At 44.0% G+C, this 18,988-nt stretch overlaps 1 protein-coding gene across 2 annotated transcripts in view; it reads left to right on the forward strand.

Annotated features, from left to right (window-relative positions):
* The window catches only part of THSD4 (thrombospondin type 1 domain containing 4), a 715,204-nt gene that overhangs the window by 38,022 nt on the left and 658,194 nt on the right, over positions 1-18,988 (forward strand). The window contains exons 1-2 of one of the 2 annotated variants that reach the window (XM_066388578.1): positions 2,029-2,221; positions 2,450-2,519. In XM_066388578.1, coding sequence (XP_066244675.1) covers positions 2,190-2,221; positions 2,450-2,519 — 102 coding nt within the window. In that variant the 5' untranslated portion in view covers positions 2,029-2,189. Of the gene's footprint in view, positions 1-2,028; positions 2,222-2,449; positions 2,520-18,988 lie in introns of those variants that run through there. The other variant, XM_066388579.1, reaches the window with a different exon arrangement.

Below are 18,988 nucleotides of genomic sequence, written 5' to 3' on the forward strand. Positions count from 1 at the left end.
CATTTCAAAAGTTGTCAGGATGCTGCTACATCGTTCATGAAGTCAATGACTTGAGCTCTCACTGTAGAGCAGAGCCTGCAAAGCCGGGGGATAAACTTGATATAAAACAAACTGGTCTCATGGAGCTGACCTCATATTCTAGTGGGTAGAGGGTGCCTTTTAAATGAATAAAGACATAGTCTGTGTAGCAGCAAGTACCATGGAGAAATATGCCGTCCCGGCTTTTATAGAGGCAGGGAGATCTGATGGGGCAGGGACAGCGCTGGGCAGACACCTGGAGGAGGCGAGGGAACAAGTGCAGCGGGGCCTGGCAGTAAAGGTGACCAGGCAGCCTGGAGAGCAGCTCCTCTGAGACCGCGGGCAGCTGAGCCTCTCCCCTCCACCAGCCTTCAGCTTTGGAAGGCTGCCCTGACAGCTTTGGAAATGCAGTCAACCCAGGATGCACGGCTCTGCAGAACTGCTCCTGCACGCATTACCAGTGTGCACCTTAGGTGCCTGCCAGGAACTCTGATGAGCTGAGGTGTAGCACATTTATGGCACTGTTGCTTGTTATTTTGTTTGCTTGTTTGTTTTTTAACAAAACCACACCAAGCTGGTTTATTATTATTATTTTTTTAATGAGTAAACAATGCCAAGATGTGTTACAAAGGATTCTGAGCTATAGGCGTGGTTCACAATGTGCTTACTTTCACTCCTTTGGGGTCAGCAGGGCGGGCAATATTATTTCTGTTTTACAAGATGAGGAAACTGAGGCACAGAGGTGATTTGCTCAAGATCATGTAACCAAGGAGCTTAGGCTCCCGAGTCACACTGTGCGTGTTCCTTGGTTTCAAGGACTACCTGGGTCCAATGAGGATGCACTAGAGAGAAGCTGCTGTGGCTCCGCTCGCTGGAGGACACACGGGGCCCTGTGTGCCGGTCCTCACGGTGTGCGACCCTCTTTGGTCGCTGGAGGACACACGGGGCCCTGTGTGCCGGTCCTCACGGTGTGCGACCCTCTTTGGTCGCTGGAGGACACACGGGGCCCTGTGTGCCGGTCCTCACGGTGTGCGACCCTCTTTGGTCGCTGGAGGACACACGGGGCCCTGTGTGCCGGTCCTCACGGTGTGCGACCCTCTTTGGAACGCTGCACGGGGAGCGCCCTTGGTCTCCCACGTCGGGGCCTTGCTGCATCTCAAAGACTCGGCAGACAGGAGGGGCATTCATATCTGGTCACGTGTCCCTGCCCCCTGCTCCCTGCTTCCTGCCCCAGGCTCTCCATGTCCACTCCATGTGGTCTGTTAGGGCTGGGCTCATTTACGTACCAGATGGGGGTCAGGGGAGAATTTAGAATTCTCAGAGATTGTGGGAGCTTTTCGCTACTCCATTAGCCCTCACCCCAGATTCAGCAGGCTCCTTCCTCATCTCCACCCACACACAGTGCATTTCTTAGACAGGGCGGGGTTTTTTGCTGTTTCTTTTTTTTTTAATTTTTCAGTTATGTTAAAGGCTTCAGCAAGGTTGCTTAACTTCTGGCCTCAGGGTTAAACCTAGAGAGAATTCAGGACAGCTAAGTAGGGCCCAGAGGCCTTTTTGCAGGGTTTCTGAAAAACAATACTGATGATGATTTGAAATCAAGGGACTTTGGGCATTTAATTTACCTGACATTGCTTGTCTCTCCCGACTGACTGATGGCGCTGAGTGTTTCCACTTCTGTCACTGTCACTGATCCCTACAGAAGATGAGCACACTGAGGCACGTAGACATGAGCTTACCCAGTGTCGCCCCGATGGGAAGGGTGGAGTTGGGGTTTTAGCTAAGATGTGTTTGAATCCGCAGCTTCCCATGCCTGCAGCACACCCTGCTGTCTTGGGGCCAGCTGGCTCCCATTTCTGCACCTGCCCTTTATTTGATGACAAGCCCTAATCAGGGCTGGTGACAGTAGAGCTTAACATAGCTAATCCTGCCCATGGAGATCATCTGTGACACCCAAGGGCAGAGCACTGGCAGCGGAAAGGTCCAAGGAAAGCCCAGGTATGGGAGAGGCACGTCCCCAGCCAGGCTCCACAGCTCCTGGTCTTACCAGCTCCGCAAGCACCACGCTCACCCTGCACTTACTCTGTGACAGACAGGGCACGTCATCTCATTCAGTCCTCCCCAAACCTGGGAGCCAGCTTCTGGTGTTAACCTCATTTTACAGGGAGGGAGACATGGCTCAGAGGGTTAACTGGAAGCCCTGCTGGTAAGCAGTATTGCTGGGTTCAACCCCAGGGCTGCCCCATGCCACAGCCCTGCCCCCAGCTCTGCTGCCTCCCTTCCCGGAACCACCCTTTGCCTATTCCCTGGATCACACCCCAGGACTTGGGTGGGACTGTTATCTCCCTTCGATGAGATGGAGGTGCTACCTTGTGCTGGTGCTGCTGCCTGGAACCCACTCACAGTCCTGCCTATTGCTGTTTTTCCTTCTCAGCATCCTGGGTTCCCTGCTGCTGTTTGGACTCCAGCTCGTCTTCCCACATCCCTCCACTGAACACAGGAAGGTAAGCCACGGCCACTCAGGGGCTGCCCTTCTCCGCACAGGGGCGGGGCTCCCTCCAGTCCCCACCCCAAGTCTTATTCTCTTTGGAGGTGAGGCACCACTGATTATGAAAGGAAAATACCATTTGTAGAATGTTTACTAGTTTTCCAAACCTGCCTAAAAGTGGAGCTGGTACCCAGAGTCAGTCTCTGATCAGAGGGCAGCACTAGCTTTGCAGCCATGTCTGCTAGAATGGGGCAGTTAGGAAGGGATCATGAGAACACCATATCCCTGGGAATGGCACAGCGTCAGCATGGGGCTTTTACCCTCTAGGGGCACCTTCAGGGGTGAGGGGTGCAGATGATTGGAGAGAGGGCTGTAGCTATGGCTGTGGCTATAGAAGAGGACCCCCAGTAAGACACCATGACCTTTGGTACTGGACATGAGTACCTTTGAGAGGACACAGAGTAGAAGACACCACGGTGGCTCCCTGGTCGCTGACTTTGGCTACAAGAACTGTGAGAAATGCACTGTGTTGTTTATAAAGCACTCAGTCCATGAGACTTTTTAAATAACTGGGTAATGACAGGCTGGAAGAGTTTTGAGGTCATTGGGTAATAACAAGCTTCCAGGGCCATGCACAGACTTTTAAAGGTAATTCTGATGAGAGCCCAGAAAGAAAAGAACAGAACTGTAAAGAGAGCCTCAGCCTTCTTAGCGAAAACCTGAGTAATCCCAAACACAGAGCAGGTGGAAATAGGAACAGTAAGTGCCATTCTGATGAGCTCTCAGATGGAAATGAGCAACATATCATCGGACCCTGGAGGAAAGGCCGTGTGTGTCATAGAGACAGAGAACTTGGCCGGACTGTGTTTGTGCTCTAGCACTCTGTTCAAGGTAGAACTTGCAACTGATGACATTAGATGATTTGCTGAAGCATTTCCTAAGCACAGTGTTGAAGCAGTGGCCTGCTTTCTCTTGGCTACTTGTCATAAAATGAGAGAAGAGAGAAATGACTTAAAAATGGAATTGTTAATTGGAAAGTTAAGCAGAACACAGAATGCAATGATTTGAAAAATTCTCAGCTTGTTCATATTAAAAAGAATAATAAAGTCTGTTCAGAAAGGAACTTAAGGGTGTTGCCACAGGACCATTTGATAAGGAGACCAGTCAGCCATCTTGACAGGAGCCAGGAGCTATTGTGGATGACAGTGGATGAATGCACAGGAGGGCTGCTATCTTCTGGACCTGGCCCACTCTGCGCTGCCTTACCTGGTGGTCTCCCCTCCCTGCACTCTGGTGCTGAGCTGCTCAGCTGGACCAGGTGCTGCTCCAGTGGCTGGATAAGGTGTGGGCTGTGCCTAGCAGAGCCATGAAAGTGAGGCTGCCTCCACCATAGCCATGGTCCCCGGACCCCAATCCTGGAGAACCACAGTGGGATAGGGCTGCCAAAAGCTATGGGGCCAGGGCAGCCTGGAACATTGGGATTCCAACTGCTTTCCCCAAAGCAGCAGGCAGGGCTGCTGCCCCAGTGGGCCCACACGGCAGAACATCAAGCCAGAGAGGATTATTCTGAGCCTTAAGGTTTGATAGAATTTGCCCTATTGGGTTTTAGACTTGCTCAGAACCTGTCTTTCCTTCCTTCTTTTCCTCTGTGGAATGAGGATGTCAGTCCTGTGCCTGTCCACCATTGTTACTGGGAAGCAGGTGACATGTTTGATCTCACAGGTTTGCAGTTGGAGAGCAGTTTGCCTCGGGACAGCTCATACCTGGAGATTCATCCATATCTGATTTAGGTGATATGTAGGTGAGACTTCAGACCTAGATGTTAAAGATGATGCTGGAACCAGTTAAGACTTTTGGGGCTGATGGAATGGAATGAATTTTGCATGCAAGAAAGATATAAATTGGCAGGAGCCAGTGGTGGAATGACGTAGACTGAATGTGTCCCTCCAAATTCACATGTTGTAACTTAGTCCCCAGAGTGATGGTATTCGGAGGCAGGGCCTTCGGGAAACAGATGGGCGGTAAGAGGATCAGAGACCTTACAGCAGTGATGCCAGTGCAGTCTGCCGCCGCCTCTGCTGTGGGAGGGCACAGCACGGAGCCAGGACACTGGCTTTCCCCGGGCGCCAAATCTGCCAGTCCCTCAATCCCAAACTTCCCGGCCACCAGAACTATGAAAAATAAATTTACATTGTTCATAAGCCACCCAATCTATGGTACTTTTGTTACAGAAGTTGGAATGGACAAAGACAGTGGTCTGTTTTCATTATTAAGTTATTTATTATTGTTTGGAATTATTGATGTTGTTAATCTTAATAGTCAAATCAATCTACTAGTGGTTTAGTTTTGTCTTTTATTTTTCTTTTTTTTGCTGTTGTTGCTCAAATAGATGATCATAGCTGAAAATACTTCATAAATGACCAATTTACTTTGCTATCTCTTAATTTTTCAAGTTAATTTGAATTATATATATATATGTGTGTGCATATATGTATTGCCCTTATCATTCTTAAAGTACTTGTTCTGTGAAATGAAGAAAAAGATGGTTTATGAGTTACTTTAGAATGTTAAATCTTAAAATTGAGCACAAGTATTACATCTCAGTATATGATACTTCCTTGTCAAAATATTAATAAGAACTTTGAGATTAACTTTTTTTTTTTTTCAAAATCATTTATAGATTTCTTAGGGGAGACAGCTTTTAGGACAGTCCTCGAATGTAATTAATTATATGCCCTTTGCTACCAGGGTCATCATTGTCCTTCCCCCAGAGAAGAAAGAATTCAGCACTTTCTGGGTGCTGGGTTGTTTCTGGATGCTTTATCGGAGCTCCGTGGAGTGTGGCTGTCATCTTGCTTGGTTGTATCCTCAAAATTCTTGAGAAATTTACGCATGTTTATTATAGGGAATTTAGGAATCAATGGAAAACAAGAAGAAGAAGGAAAAGAACTTACCCCACGGCGGGAGGAGCCGTACAGACAGGAGGAGCACACACTTACTTCTACAACACATGTACAGACAGGAGGAGCACGCACTTACTTCTATAACACACGTACAGACAGGAGGAGCACGCACTTACTTCTACAACACACGTACAGACAGGAGGAGCACGCACTTACTTCTACAACACATGTACAGACAGGAGGAGCACGCACTTACTTCTATAACACACGTACAGACAGGAGGAGCACGCACTTACTTCTACAACACACGTACAGACAGGAGGAGCACGCACTTACTTCTACAACACAAGAAATAAGGAGATACTTATGAAAACAGGGCTAGGAAACTTTTTTCTTTTAAAAATCTGGAGGTTGGTTGTGAACATTGTAGGCTTTCTGGGCTACAAAGTCTGTCACAACTACTCAACTCTACTCTGTACCCCAAAGGCAGCCATAATTGACATGTAAATGTATGTGCATTAGTGTGTTCCCGTAAAACTTTATTAACAAAAGTGGGTGGTGAGATGGATTTGGCCCAGGGCCTGTAGTTTACCAACTGCTGTTCTAAAGCCAGGATAGAGAAGAGTTAACTGCAAGAGTGTGTGTTTTGGAATTTGAAGTTGGAAATTCTCTCCTCTTGGGACTTTAAAGAACACTAAGGATTTGGGGGGGGGGGGAAGTATGCATATATTATTTGTTAAAATATAAGCATTCTGATTGCTATCAAATTGTTTTTATTACTTAGATAAATCATAATTGAATTCTTGCTGACCTGTTGTTTCGTGGCAAAATCAGCTCTCAGTCTGTAGGAGAAAGCAACAAAAAAGAATTAGAAAACCACTTATGGTGAATTCCTAAGGGACAGCATTACTAATTTGCACATATTGTAGTTTAGTATGTATATGAAAACTACCCACTAAAAGACATCTTTTTTTCTCCCTCATTACCATAGCATGTCCAACTTTAGCATATGGAAGCATTTCTACAGTGTAAATTATTCTGAGGAAAAAAGGCATAATTTGTAAATGCTGTCAAGTGAACTATGCGTTTCTAAGTGCTGCTCGGGTGATGGGAGACATGTCTTTTAAAAACTGTCCTGCAGTCATGTGGGAAGAGAGGCATGTGCTGTAGAGTGTAGGTAGCTATTTCTAGGTATTTCTATCCAGAAGTCCTCCTCTGGCTCCTGCAACATGGATTGCTTGACATCTGCTCCTGGTAATTATTTAACTGTACTGATTATATTTTAAAAACTCCTGTAGCTTTATTTACAGATAAAGTAAGACCAAGAGCAGGGAAAAAACTTAAACCAAGATTTTAATAAAAACCGTAAGTTATTAACAAGGGAAAATACGTTGATCATAGAAAGTGTTTTAAGTAACAAAACTGTCGTGCTGTCTGCCCCACAAACATTCTCAGCAAGTTACTTTGCAGTTCATAATGTGTGTGGTCAACATAACCTACACGGGGAAAGAATTGTGAAACATTATTTTCATCACAACCGCCAAATATATTTTAAGTTTACTTTTTAATTAAAAGTATGCATGTTTATTATAGAGAATGGAGAGAACAATGAAAACCTAGAAGAAGGAGCTAAAATCTCCTAGGGCCTCCGGCCAAAGAGAAGTGCTCTTCAGTTTGTTATTTATAGAAACTTTCAAACAAAAAGAACAGCGACACTACTAAATGAAGTTAAAGGTGAAGTACAATATTTGTTTTGCTAACTGGTTAGCAAGTCACAATGTGGACATCAGGGCACCTTTTGAAGGGCTCAGAGCCCACTATGGCTGTGGTAGTGTGCAGCCAGTGACTTCAGGCTACAGTGACAGTGTCATCCAGTCAGATGTGGAACAAAAAGCCTGTAAAAGGGCAAGAAGATGTTTTAGGCTACATAAAACTTCTTCTGTTACTGCTGCTGTATTCAAGACGAAGAAAGAAAGAAAAACAAAACAGTAATGCTTTTAGGAGAAAACATGAAAATGTCCTTAAGATTGAGGCTAGGCAAGGAATTTTTAAACAGGACACCAGAAGAACTAACCATAAAGCAATTGGACTACATTAAAATTGAGGATGTTTGTTTATAGTAAGAGTCAAAAAGTACTCCATGGCCCTGGCCGGTTGGCTCAGCGGTAGAGCGTCGGCCTGGCGTGCGAGGGACCCGGGTTCGATTCCTGGCCAGGGCACATAGGAGAAGCGCCCATTTGCTTCTCCACCCCCCCCCTCCTTCCTCTCTGTCTCTCTCTTCCCCTCCCGCAGCCAAGGCTCCATTGGAGCAAAGATGGCCCGGGCGCTGGGGATGGCTCCTTGGCCTCTGCCCCAGGCGCTAGAGTGGCTCTGGTCTCCGCAGAGCGATGCCCCGGAGGGGCAGAGCATCGCCCCCTGGTGGGCAGAGCGTTGCCCCTGGTGGGCGTGCCGGGTGGATCCCAGTCGGGTGCATGCGGGAGTCTGTCTGTCTCTCTCCGTTTCCAGCTTCAGAAAAATACAAAAAAAAAAAAATAAATTAAAAAAAAAAAGTACTCCATGGACAGGATGAAGATATTCACAGTAAAATATTTGTTGAAAGACTTATGTTCAGAATGTATAAAAAGTCCCCTGGTAATCATTAAGAAAAAAGTTAAGCAATCCTATTTTAAAATGGGCTAAAGACTTGAACAGACACTTCATGTATGATGGCATTCTAATGGCCACTAAGCATGTGGAAAGGTATTCAATCAACATCGTTAGGCCTTAGGGAAATATAAATTTAAACAAGACACCACCAGAATGGCTTGAAATGGAACACTTGACGGTACCAAGTGCTGATGAGGATGTGGAGCAACCAGAACTTTCCTTTATCGGTGGTGGAAGTTTAAAATAGTGAGCTCCTTTGGAAAACTGACAGCATATCATAAAGCTAAATGTATGACATTCAATGGGCTGTCTCTTCCCCTGGAGAAACAAGTTCATGTATTCACCAAAGCATGTGCCTGAGAATGTTCATAGCTGTGTCATTCACAGTAACACCAAACTGGAAGTAGTCTGAAGTCTGTCAGTGAGAATGGATAAATCTGAGTATATCCAAGGCTACAGTAAACAACAACTGAAAAATAGACTACTGTTTCCAATCAAGCTGGAACACCTGGGAGTGGGTTTACCCTTTCTTCTAGAAAAAGAGCAAAATGGGCAAGAGAGAGCAATCGGGGTCAGATTTCCTTTTACTCTCTTGAAACAACCAGGCTGAAACAAAATAGGTTAACGTGTATGAAAATTGGTTTCCAAAACCTTGGATATCAATCAATAAAAGATAATGATACCTCAGAGATGGGAAACAAATGCATTGAACCCTAAAATATCCCCAGCTTACTTCCTTGAGAGAATTTCCTACCCTTGATGTAGGAGGAGGAAACAGGAATCAGTCCATGAGGTAAGGAAATGGACTGGAAAGTCCAGCAAGGTCAAGGTGGGGAGTCTGCAGAGCAGAGTACCAAGGAGGAGAAAGCTGCACAGAGACGTGCCTGCAGGGTTCTGTGATGCTGAGGGGTCCTCCTCAAGGATGTATATAGTTCAGTAGTATTAAACCACGCAAGTTGAGGACATTGCCTGAGGCCAGTTCGGAATTCTCCAGAAGGAACAAAAGAAACAGTGCCTGGTGTTCATGCAGCACCTGGAACAGCGACTCTTTCCAGCAGCCAGACTATAAAAACTCACAGCCCAGGGGCCACTGGAGAGAATGCTCAGGAAACTCTTGTTTCACTACTGGGGGAGTAATTGACCCTAAAATGTGTATTGCTTTGGACCTAACCAGCAAATCATAAAAGTTCTACTGAAAAGGATCAAGCCATTGCTAAATAACTGAACGATCCTAGCATAAAGCAAATAAATATAGAAATATAAAAATATCCAGTACCCTGAAAGATAAAATTCAAGATGTCTGGTATTTAGTTAAAAATTACCAAGTATGCACAGAAGCAGAAAATATTAGCATTATTCTTTATAATGAGAATAATAATCAGTTGAAACCAACTCAGAATGGATGCGGAATTAGAATTTGAAAATAGGGATATTAAAGGTTATTAAAATTGTGTTCCATTCAAAAAGGTAGAGGCATGGAAGATATTTTGAAAAACCCTCATCAAACTTCTCAAGATGAAAGTGACAAGATTTGAAATGAAAAATACACTGGATTTGATAAATTGCAGATTAGACAGTACAGAAGAAAAGGAAAGATAAGTGAACTTGAAGATTTAACTTTAGAAACTTTCCAAAATGAAACACAAAATGAAAAAATAATTTTAAAAGATGAGCAGAGCATCAGTGAGCTCTAGGACAGCTCCGTGGGCTTATATATGTGTAATGGAGTACCAAAAGCAAAGAACTGGGGGGGGTTTGTGTGTGTGACAAAAATATTTTTAAAAATATTCTTAGAAAATGTTACACATTTGATGAAAACTATGAACCCAAAAATATCAATGAATTTCAAGCACCATAAATATGAAAAAAATGGCATCAAGTAACACTAATTAAATTGCTCAAAACTAGTGATAAAGAGAAAAAAATTTATCTCTAGAAAAAAGACATTATATACACAGAAACAAAGATAAGGATGATAACATATTTATTGTTACCCTATATAATATTTATGTTATTTTAAAGCTATAGTGATCAACACATCATGTTATAGGAGTAAAGGTAGATAACTAGATAATGGAACAGAATAGAACTCAGAAATAAATCCACAAATATATGGACAACTGATTATTAACAAAGGTGCAAAGGTAATTCAGTGGAGGAAGGATAATCTTTTCAACAAATAATGCTGGAACAATTGAACATCCACATGCAAGAACATGAACTTCAATCCATACCTTGTATAACATATAAAAATTAATTAAAAATTGATCATAGATCTATATGTAAAACATATATCATTACACCTTCTAGAAAAATCAAAGGAGAAAACATTTGTGACTTTAGACCAGCCAAACACGTTTTTCTTAGAAAACGTTGACCAATTGAATTTTATCAAGACTGTTAATTTCTACTGTTTTAGAACACTCCAAAGAGAACGAAAGGGCAAGCCACAGACTGAGAGAAAAGTTTTACAGAGTATATGTTTGATAAAGGACTTGTATCCAGAATATACTATAAGGCAGTGGTCCCCAACCCCTGGGCTGTGACCGGTACCGGTCCGTGGGCCATTTGGTACCGGTCCGCAGAGAAAGAATAAATAACTTACATTATTTTTGTTTTATTTATATTTAAGTCTGAATGATGTTTTATTTTTAAAAGATGACCAGATTCCCTCTGTTACATCCGTCTAAGACTCACTCTTGACACTTGTCTCGGTCACGTGATACATTTATCCGCCCCACCCTAAAGGCCGGTCCGTGAAAATATTTTCTGACATTAAACCGGTCTGTGGCCCAAAAAAGGTTGGGGACCACTGCTATAAGGAATCCTCAAAATTTAATAACTTATTGTTTTCCTTAGAAAAACAACCTGATACATAGTAAGCAAAATATTTGAAATTTCACTTCACCAAAGAACACATACATGGTTGGTTTATAAGCTCAAGAAAAGATGCTCAGCATCACTAGTTATTAGGGAAATCCAAATTAGAAGCTCAATGAGATATGACTGCATACCCACTAGACTGGCTAAAATTATACAGACTGGTCATACTGTGTGCTGATGGGCTTGTACAGAAACTGAGTTCCCTCATTCCCTTCTGGTAGGAATACAGGAATGGTAAACTACTTTGGAAGTTTCTTTAAAAGTTACATATATATCTATTATATGATCCAGTATTTACACAAGAGATAAGGAAATATATATCCATACATAGATTTGTCATGAGTGTTCTTAGCAGCTTTACATGCCATAAACTGGAAACAACCCAGTGGATCATCAGCAGATACATGGATGGAAAGAGAAAGGAACCACTGATACATGCTACAACATGGGTGAACCTCAAAATAATTGTGCTGAGGGGAAGAGTATGTAGGAAAAGCAGACATACTGTATTACTCCATTTACATGAACTTCTAGGAAACAGAAACTAATCTATAGTGACAGAATGAATATCAGTGTTTGTAGGGGGTAAGGGGTAGAGGAAGAAGGTAATTGTGAAGGGGGACTAAGAAACTTTTGGGGCAATGGATATGCACATTATCTTGACGATGATGGTCTGGTGGGTGAACACATGAAAAAACTTACCAAATCTTACCCTTCAAGTATGTACAATTTATTGTATGTCACATACCTCAATAAATCTATTAAAGTACACTACTGATAGAAGTGACAGTTGAATGAATTTCACATGAATTTATTCACTGGATGAATTTTTTCTTATTGACCATAAGAAGCCAGACACAAAGTACGTTCATTTATATTTAGTTCAAGAACAGACAAAGCTAATTTGTGCTGAAAATAAAATCAGAATAATGGAAACCTGGGGTCAGGGAGGGGAGCACAGAGCTTAGGTATTATTGACTAGCAAGGTCATGAGGAGACCTTGGACACATTCTTTTTTTTTTTTTTTAATTGAGAGCAGAAGAGGCAGAGAGACAGACTCCTGCATGTACCCCAACCAGGATCCACCCAACAAGCTACCTATGGGGTGATGCTCTGCCCATCTGGGGTGTTGCTCTGTTGCTCAGCAACTGAGCTATTTTTAGCAACTGAGGCAGAGGCCAAGAAGCCATCCTCAGCCTCCGGGGCCAACTTGCTTGAATCAATCAAGCCATGGCTGGAGGAAGAGGAGAGAGAGAGAGAAGGGGAGAGGAATGGGTAGAGAAGCAGATGGTTGCTTCTCCTGTGTGTCCTGACTGGGAATCGAACCCAGGACATCCATATGCCAACAGGTCAGGGCTATTGGACACATTCTTAATCTTGACCTAGGTGGTGGCTATTTAGGTCTTTAAAAGTGTATAAAGTCATGCATTTAAAATGAGTGTACTTGACTCACTGTGTGTCATGTCATACCTAAGTTAAAAGGAGGAGGAAGACAGTGCAGTATGTTACATGCCAGTTCTGCAGTGGTAGAGGTCTTTGGAGCAGTGTGGGACTGTTGTCTGAGAGTTCCCAGGAAACAAAGCTGTTCTTCAGAGAACAGCAGGAAGGGCACTTTCATTAGCCAGTGTCTGGTCCTTAGCCTTCCCAGACTTGGAAGCTGACCATGAAACAGGTTCTGCATCTCTCCAGCTGCTGTCTGTCAGACCTTCTGTCTCCAATGGCATGGATATAACTGACTGCTTCTGAACATTTTAGAGTATTTTTTACTTCTGAGAAATTAAAGTAAAAGAACTTTTGTTAAGGACTGGGAAGAACGTCGGTGTTCATTAATTCATGGTGTGCCATGAATTCAATGGCAGAAAAATCCTGGATTTGAATTCACTGTCAGAAAAATCAAATCTGCTTCTGTTACAAATGGAGTGGTAAGCTTCGGCCTATGTGTTTGGAAAGCCTGGTATATCATAGCAGAAGAAGGACATCTTTGGGCTGTAGGTCTGGGCATCATGGGGCAGTCCTGGACACTTAGCCTCTTGCTGAATTAGGGCCCAGATGTCCCTTCAGATCCCTGTTTTTTTTCTGTGTGTGCAGGTGGCCACAGAGTGGAACATAGAACCAACAACTCTGTCTGGAACCCAGTTTCCATGTTGGCCACTGCTGACTGACTCCAACTGTGGACAGAGCCTGCCTGCCCAGCCCTTAAGGACCTCTGCCTTCTCTGGCCTTGGCTGACTTGAGTTGGCTTTTCATCCTCTCAGCATTGTGCGGTCTACCAGGTTTCGCCTGTGGAGGCATCATGTTCTCATCCATCCTCATTCCAACACCCATTCCTGATGCCAAGAAGACTGGAAGGAAGTTGTAACCATCAGGGTGCTCTCCTTTCAACTTGGTTTGTTAGCCCTTGCCTGTGTCAGCTCCCTCCATCTCTAGACGGTGAAAGGAGTTGTTAACTTGTAGGGAAGCTCCAAATCAAGAAGAAAACATTGAACAACTTGGGTCACCTTTTCTATGTTTAGAAGTATGTGAAGATGAGGGACCACCAGACACTAGGGATAATGTAAGGTGGGAAACTGAGGCAACTATCCCACATTTTTAATGGCAAAAATGATAACCATTGAGTTTTGAGTGTCCCTTCCCTGTGATATCCTCTGTTCTGATCTTTAAACAATTCCTTTTAATATTTATTTATTTATTTTCAAGACAGAGAGTCATACGCACAGACAGACAGGGACAGGAAGGGAGAGAGATGAGAAGAATCAACTCAGAGTTGTGGCACCTTTGTTGGTCATTGATTGGTTGCTTTCTCGTGTGCCTTGACCAGGGAGCTCCAGCTAGCGACCTTTGGCTCAAGCCAGTGACCTTGGGTTTCAAGCCAGCAACCATGGGGTCATGTCTATGATCCCATGCAAATTAGCAACCCCGTGCTCAAGCTGGTGAACCCGTGTCAGCAACCTCGGAGTTTGAACCTGGGTCCTCAGCCTCCCAGGCCAACGTTCTATCCACTGCACCACCACCTGGCCAGGCCTCTTTTCGATATTTAATTGCTACTAAGTTCAGGGGCAAGAAAATTTGTTTTCTTGTATTGTGACTATTTCTTTTGTTTTCAGTGTTTATTCTGCTTCACAGAAACACACACAATCCAAGTTTATAAATTCCTTCCTTTGGAAGTTTGTGGTTCCATTTGTAATAGTACTTAAAAATAAATACATTATAAATTTGTTATTGTCTGAACAAATTCTATCCCAGACCTCAAATGTGATTTTATTACAGACAATCCAAGTTATACAGAATAGATTTGTGTGTGTGTTTTGATCCCAAAAATGTGACTTTGAGACTACAGCAGGTTATAAGAAAAATGAGTATTTTTGTACTTTAATTTTTCCTTGAAGTTTTCATTCCTTCCCATACTTATACACACAAAACCCAAACCATAAAAAGGTGCTTCTTAAATAACTTCTAAATTCCTCACTATGCTATGTTTCCAGGCCAGATTACAGTTAAAACAAAGTTTTGACAGACAGAGTAACTTAATTACTTACACCATGAATCTTGGTTTTTGGAAAAGAAAATGAATCACAGTACACCGAGGCCATTGTCCTTATGTGTATGATGATGTCCACCTTCTTTAAATGGTGATGTGCCAGTGCCCAATGATGGGGGGATGTGGGGAGTGCAGTCTTCACGTGCGAGCCGCCTGCCTTCCCTACCGCACAGTGCTCACTCCTTGGTTAGGCTGCAGAAAAAGAAGAGAGGTCAGCGTCCTTCTGTTACTAATTTTATTATTTGTCTTGCTTCTTGTATAGTTGATGCATGTTTTTACTTATGGTCAAGTTCATTATTCATTAATTCATCAAATACTTATCATGTGCCTAGTACAGGGGGTCTTTGGGTTATGGTACAGTTCCACTCCTACAACAGTCTCCTACAACAGTGATGTAACCTGAATTTTGGTGTAAGTCAAAACACACCCTAGCCTAACACAAATGGAATACTTGTGCTTTTAACACTCCAAAGTGGCGTAGGTAAGTATACTGCGACGCCAGCACCCTCACTCATATGCCATGTTACTGTGTATTCTGCTGTGCGTAAACCAAATTGTTAGCCTATATAGTCTGTAAGTGCGATGCTAACAGTGTAAACAGAAACACTCATGTTCAATTTTTTTAGATTTTATGGGAGTGAGAGTTGTAAACTTAAAATCTTGTATGTCGAGACTGTCGTAACCTGAGGACCCCCATATATGAATTTGGGCTCTGAAGTCAGACTGCCTAGTTGATATCCTGGTTCTGCTGCTTACTCATTCTGGGCTTCAGTCAAGATCCTGTGTGCCTCACTTTTGTCATCTGTCAAATGGGAATAATAATAGTACTTATTGCAAATAGCTTGTTTGAAAGGTGACTTGAGTTATAGCATTTAGGATGTTGTCTGACTCTGGTAAATAAATACTATGTGAGTGTCTTTGTCATTGCCTGCTATTATTGGTATGACAAACACTGGCCTTGTGCTCATGTGTTGCATGCCCAAACATGCTTCTTCTTAGAGCGCTGCCCTGTTAACCGCATCCATACATCTCTGCCCAGGCCTGGTCTGTCTAAAAATGTTTCTCAGCCTTTGCATTGTTGGTAGTTGGGGCCATAAAATTCTTTGTTGTGGGACTGCTCCACAAACTGTTCGGAATTTAGTGGCATCCCTGGTCTCCACTTACTAGAGGGCAGTAAGATGCTCCCTCAGCTGTGACAACCAAAAATGTCTCCAGACATTGCCTAATGTCTCCTGGGGACAACATTGCCCCAGCTGAGACCCATCTACTGTATTTCCCCATGTATAACACACTCCTTAATTTGGGGGCCTGAAATTTAAAAAAAAAACAACTACATATAGTTATTGAACTCGTTTTATTTTTCATAAAATTCATACTACTCCTCATCACTGTCAAGACTTCCCATCCATTAGCTTGTCCTCATCTGTGTCTGATGACGAATCACTGTCTTCAACAATGAGCGCAAAAACAAGCACAAAAATGTGGAAAATGCAAGTAAAAAAACTACAAACACTGTATAAGACACACCCAGTTTTTAGACCCCAAATATTTTTTTAAAAGGTGCATCTTATACATGGGGTATTTAAATTGGCAGCTCCTCCTGCAAGGGTGGTGAGTGGCCGCCCTGCTCACAGGCTGTGGTCTCCCCAGCTGGAGATCCTTGGTAGGTGTGGCTGTTAACCACATGTTTGGAAACAGGGGGACATTTTCTGAGGCTGTTACTGAGGCCTTCTTTGTGGTGCTGGTGGTGGGGAGTAGGGCTTTTCTTTGAACTAGCTTCCTCCTTCTCAGTCCCGTGGGCTTGTCTAAAAAGAGGAAGGAGGAACATAGTTTTCCTAGAGATTCTGTTTAGGGCTGCCCTTGCATAACAGCCCCCAGCCCTTTGCAGGTTAAGGCATTTCCTACTCACTGCTATGGCAGGCAGCAGGGGTGGCGTGGTCACACGGTGGGGCGGGGAGCATATGGTCTTGCTCTTGACCCGCGCTTTCCCCCTTCCTTTGCTGAGTGGGCGCTGATGGCTCACATGGAGAGATCACAAACCATGTACCAGGCTGTACGCACTTGATGAGGACCGGCCTGTAACTGTTCGCTTTTACCCTCGAAGGCAGATGTTTTTGTTCCTTGTTCATAGGTGAGGAGCCTTCAGCTTAGAGACATTTAAGACTATAGTTGTCAAGTGGCAGAAGCATGGATTCACATCTGGGCCACTTACCCACATTCTTAACCCCTGTGGGCTTGTCCCTATCAGCACCGGCCACACCATCTCCCTCTGGTCTCTAGAAAGCAGCAGCCCCTCCATGGACTGTCCCATTTGTGTCCTAGCTCCCTCTCCTTCTGGTCACTTACTCTGGGGCCTCAGACTGACCTGAAACGTGATAGTAGTGGTTTAGTTCTGTTGTCAAGATAATGTCAGAGCCTTGACCCGTCCTGCCCGCCACCTCTCTTCTTTTACTCTCCCTGTGCTGAAAATCATACTTTCTTTTCTTCCCTGGGTTTACACTGACTATAAGCCTCTGCCCTGATAAGGCTCACTGTGGTGTGAACCAACCTTGTCAATTAGATTAAAACTTTGGAGCTAAGCCCTTAAACCACAGAACTCACCTGGCTGGCACCAGGTGTCCTAACATCTATCTAAATTTTCCTGAGACCAACAACCTCTTTAAAACTATTAATCCCAAAAGCAAAGAGTGATCACCTTTATTATATCTTCATTTCTTTCCCAGACACAGAACTCCATGTAAGCCAAAGATGTATATAAAGCTCTAAGCGTGGAACAAGAATTATGCCCAATTTAAAGGGCCCTTGTTAGAATTTTATTGTATTGACTATTTTTCAAAATATGTTGGCCATTGGAAGCTACAACATCTTTTCCCATCTGTGATATTAATACTTTATGCTGACAGGTTATGATGTAGACCATATATCTGTGTTAGCTGATTTTCTCTCTGGCCTGTCTGTCTCAGTTTCCTTTTGCTGAGGTTGTGTGGACCTATTTCAGTTTTCCACTTTGTATTAAACCTTTGGCTTTGAGGTCATTGTATAGTTTATAGAAAAAAAAATCAGCCTCTGTAGAATGTCTTGGGAGAAAAATCAAGGTCATAAAATGGCACACTACAAATGAATCTTGTAGAATCTTTGAGAAAGCTTTTGAGTAGCCTTGAGAACATCTCGTTCTCTTCCTCTGTTTTCCTCCCATGCCTTTCACGGGGAAGGCATGGCACACAAGTGCAAAGCCCTACAGGAGAGGGGCGTGTAGTTCAGTCTGAAATTAATCACCAATTCCAACAGTGCAGGAAGTTGATTGAACACTTACTGTGAGCAGGCTCACCGTGCAGTGGAAGGGCCTCTGTACCTTGTGGGCACTGGGGTTGTGATGAGGATGCACCGCCCCCCTCCCACCCCCGGAGGAACCTAGAGCCCATCGGGGGATTGGCAATTGCATGCTGTTAGAGAGATGCCATGGTCACTCTGGACAGTGTGTTTGGAATCACAGAGGAAGGGGGTGATGCTGATATAGTGACAACTGACCTTTACTGAGCACTTTCTACATCCTTGGCGCTGTTCTTTCTACACATTTTTTTAATCCTCATGATGATGGTGTGAGGTAGAAGTTATGATTATACCCATTTTACAGAGGAGTAAGTGGAGGCTCTGAACCTAAAAGGTCATGTAGGAGTTCTCCAAGGGGAGATTCTGGAGTGAGGGAAGAGCTGGTACAAAGGCATGGAGGCGAGTGGAGGAGATGGCCTCTGTGTATCGAGGGCACTTAGGGCTGGGGCTGTACTGGCTATGCTGCCCATGACTGTGTGATTCAACAGTGACCTGTTATCAAGGAGCAGCCTGTGCTTCCAGACACTGCACTCGAGCTCTCTTCCACCCTCAATTGACCGGCCCTTAATTACATAACACTCTTAGGTGACTGGATGAACACGGGTCAACCTTTAAGTGGGTTATTCACGTGACTTTGAGCTTTCGCTTTGGGCAAATAGCGCTGGGCCTCTCTGGGAAAGTGTCAGGGCTGGCAGGTTCTCTGTCTCCCAAGCTGGACTTCAGGTCACCTTGGACTTCAAACCCCTTAACCTCAGTGACATTTTGTCCCTAGGGTGCTCAAGCCTGTGTCCTCAGAACCAACCACAGAGCCTCATGCATTATAATCGGTGCAATGGGACACCAGTTAGTGCAAGGCATTTCACGTGGTTAGTTATAATTCAGACAAAAGCCCTTCCACTGCTCAGTGAGAGGTAAGGAATAAAGAAGTAATCCCACATCTCGAGATCCCTTGACTAGTCACCACTGATCTAAGTCCTTATATGTCGAGTTGGCAGATTACTAGGAAAACCAGCTTGGCCTCTGCTCTGTGCAGTGTAAGTGCGCAGCGGGTCGGCGCAGATGAGGGCAAGCTGGAGGTGGCGGAGGCGGGGTGTTTCTCCTTTGCATGGGCCATGCCTCTCGGCAAGCAGCCTTCTTGTCAGGGGAGGCAGTCTGAGTGTGCAGTGGGACAGAAAAGCCAGGACC

The sequence above is a fragment of the Saccopteryx leptura genome, chromosome 6, assembly GCF_036850995.1.
Source record: "Saccopteryx leptura isolate mSacLep1 chromosome 6, mSacLep1_pri_phased_curated, whole genome shotgun sequence".
NCBI classification, from domain to species: domain Eukaryota; kingdom Metazoa; phylum Chordata; class Mammalia; order Chiroptera; family Emballonuridae; genus Saccopteryx; species Saccopteryx leptura.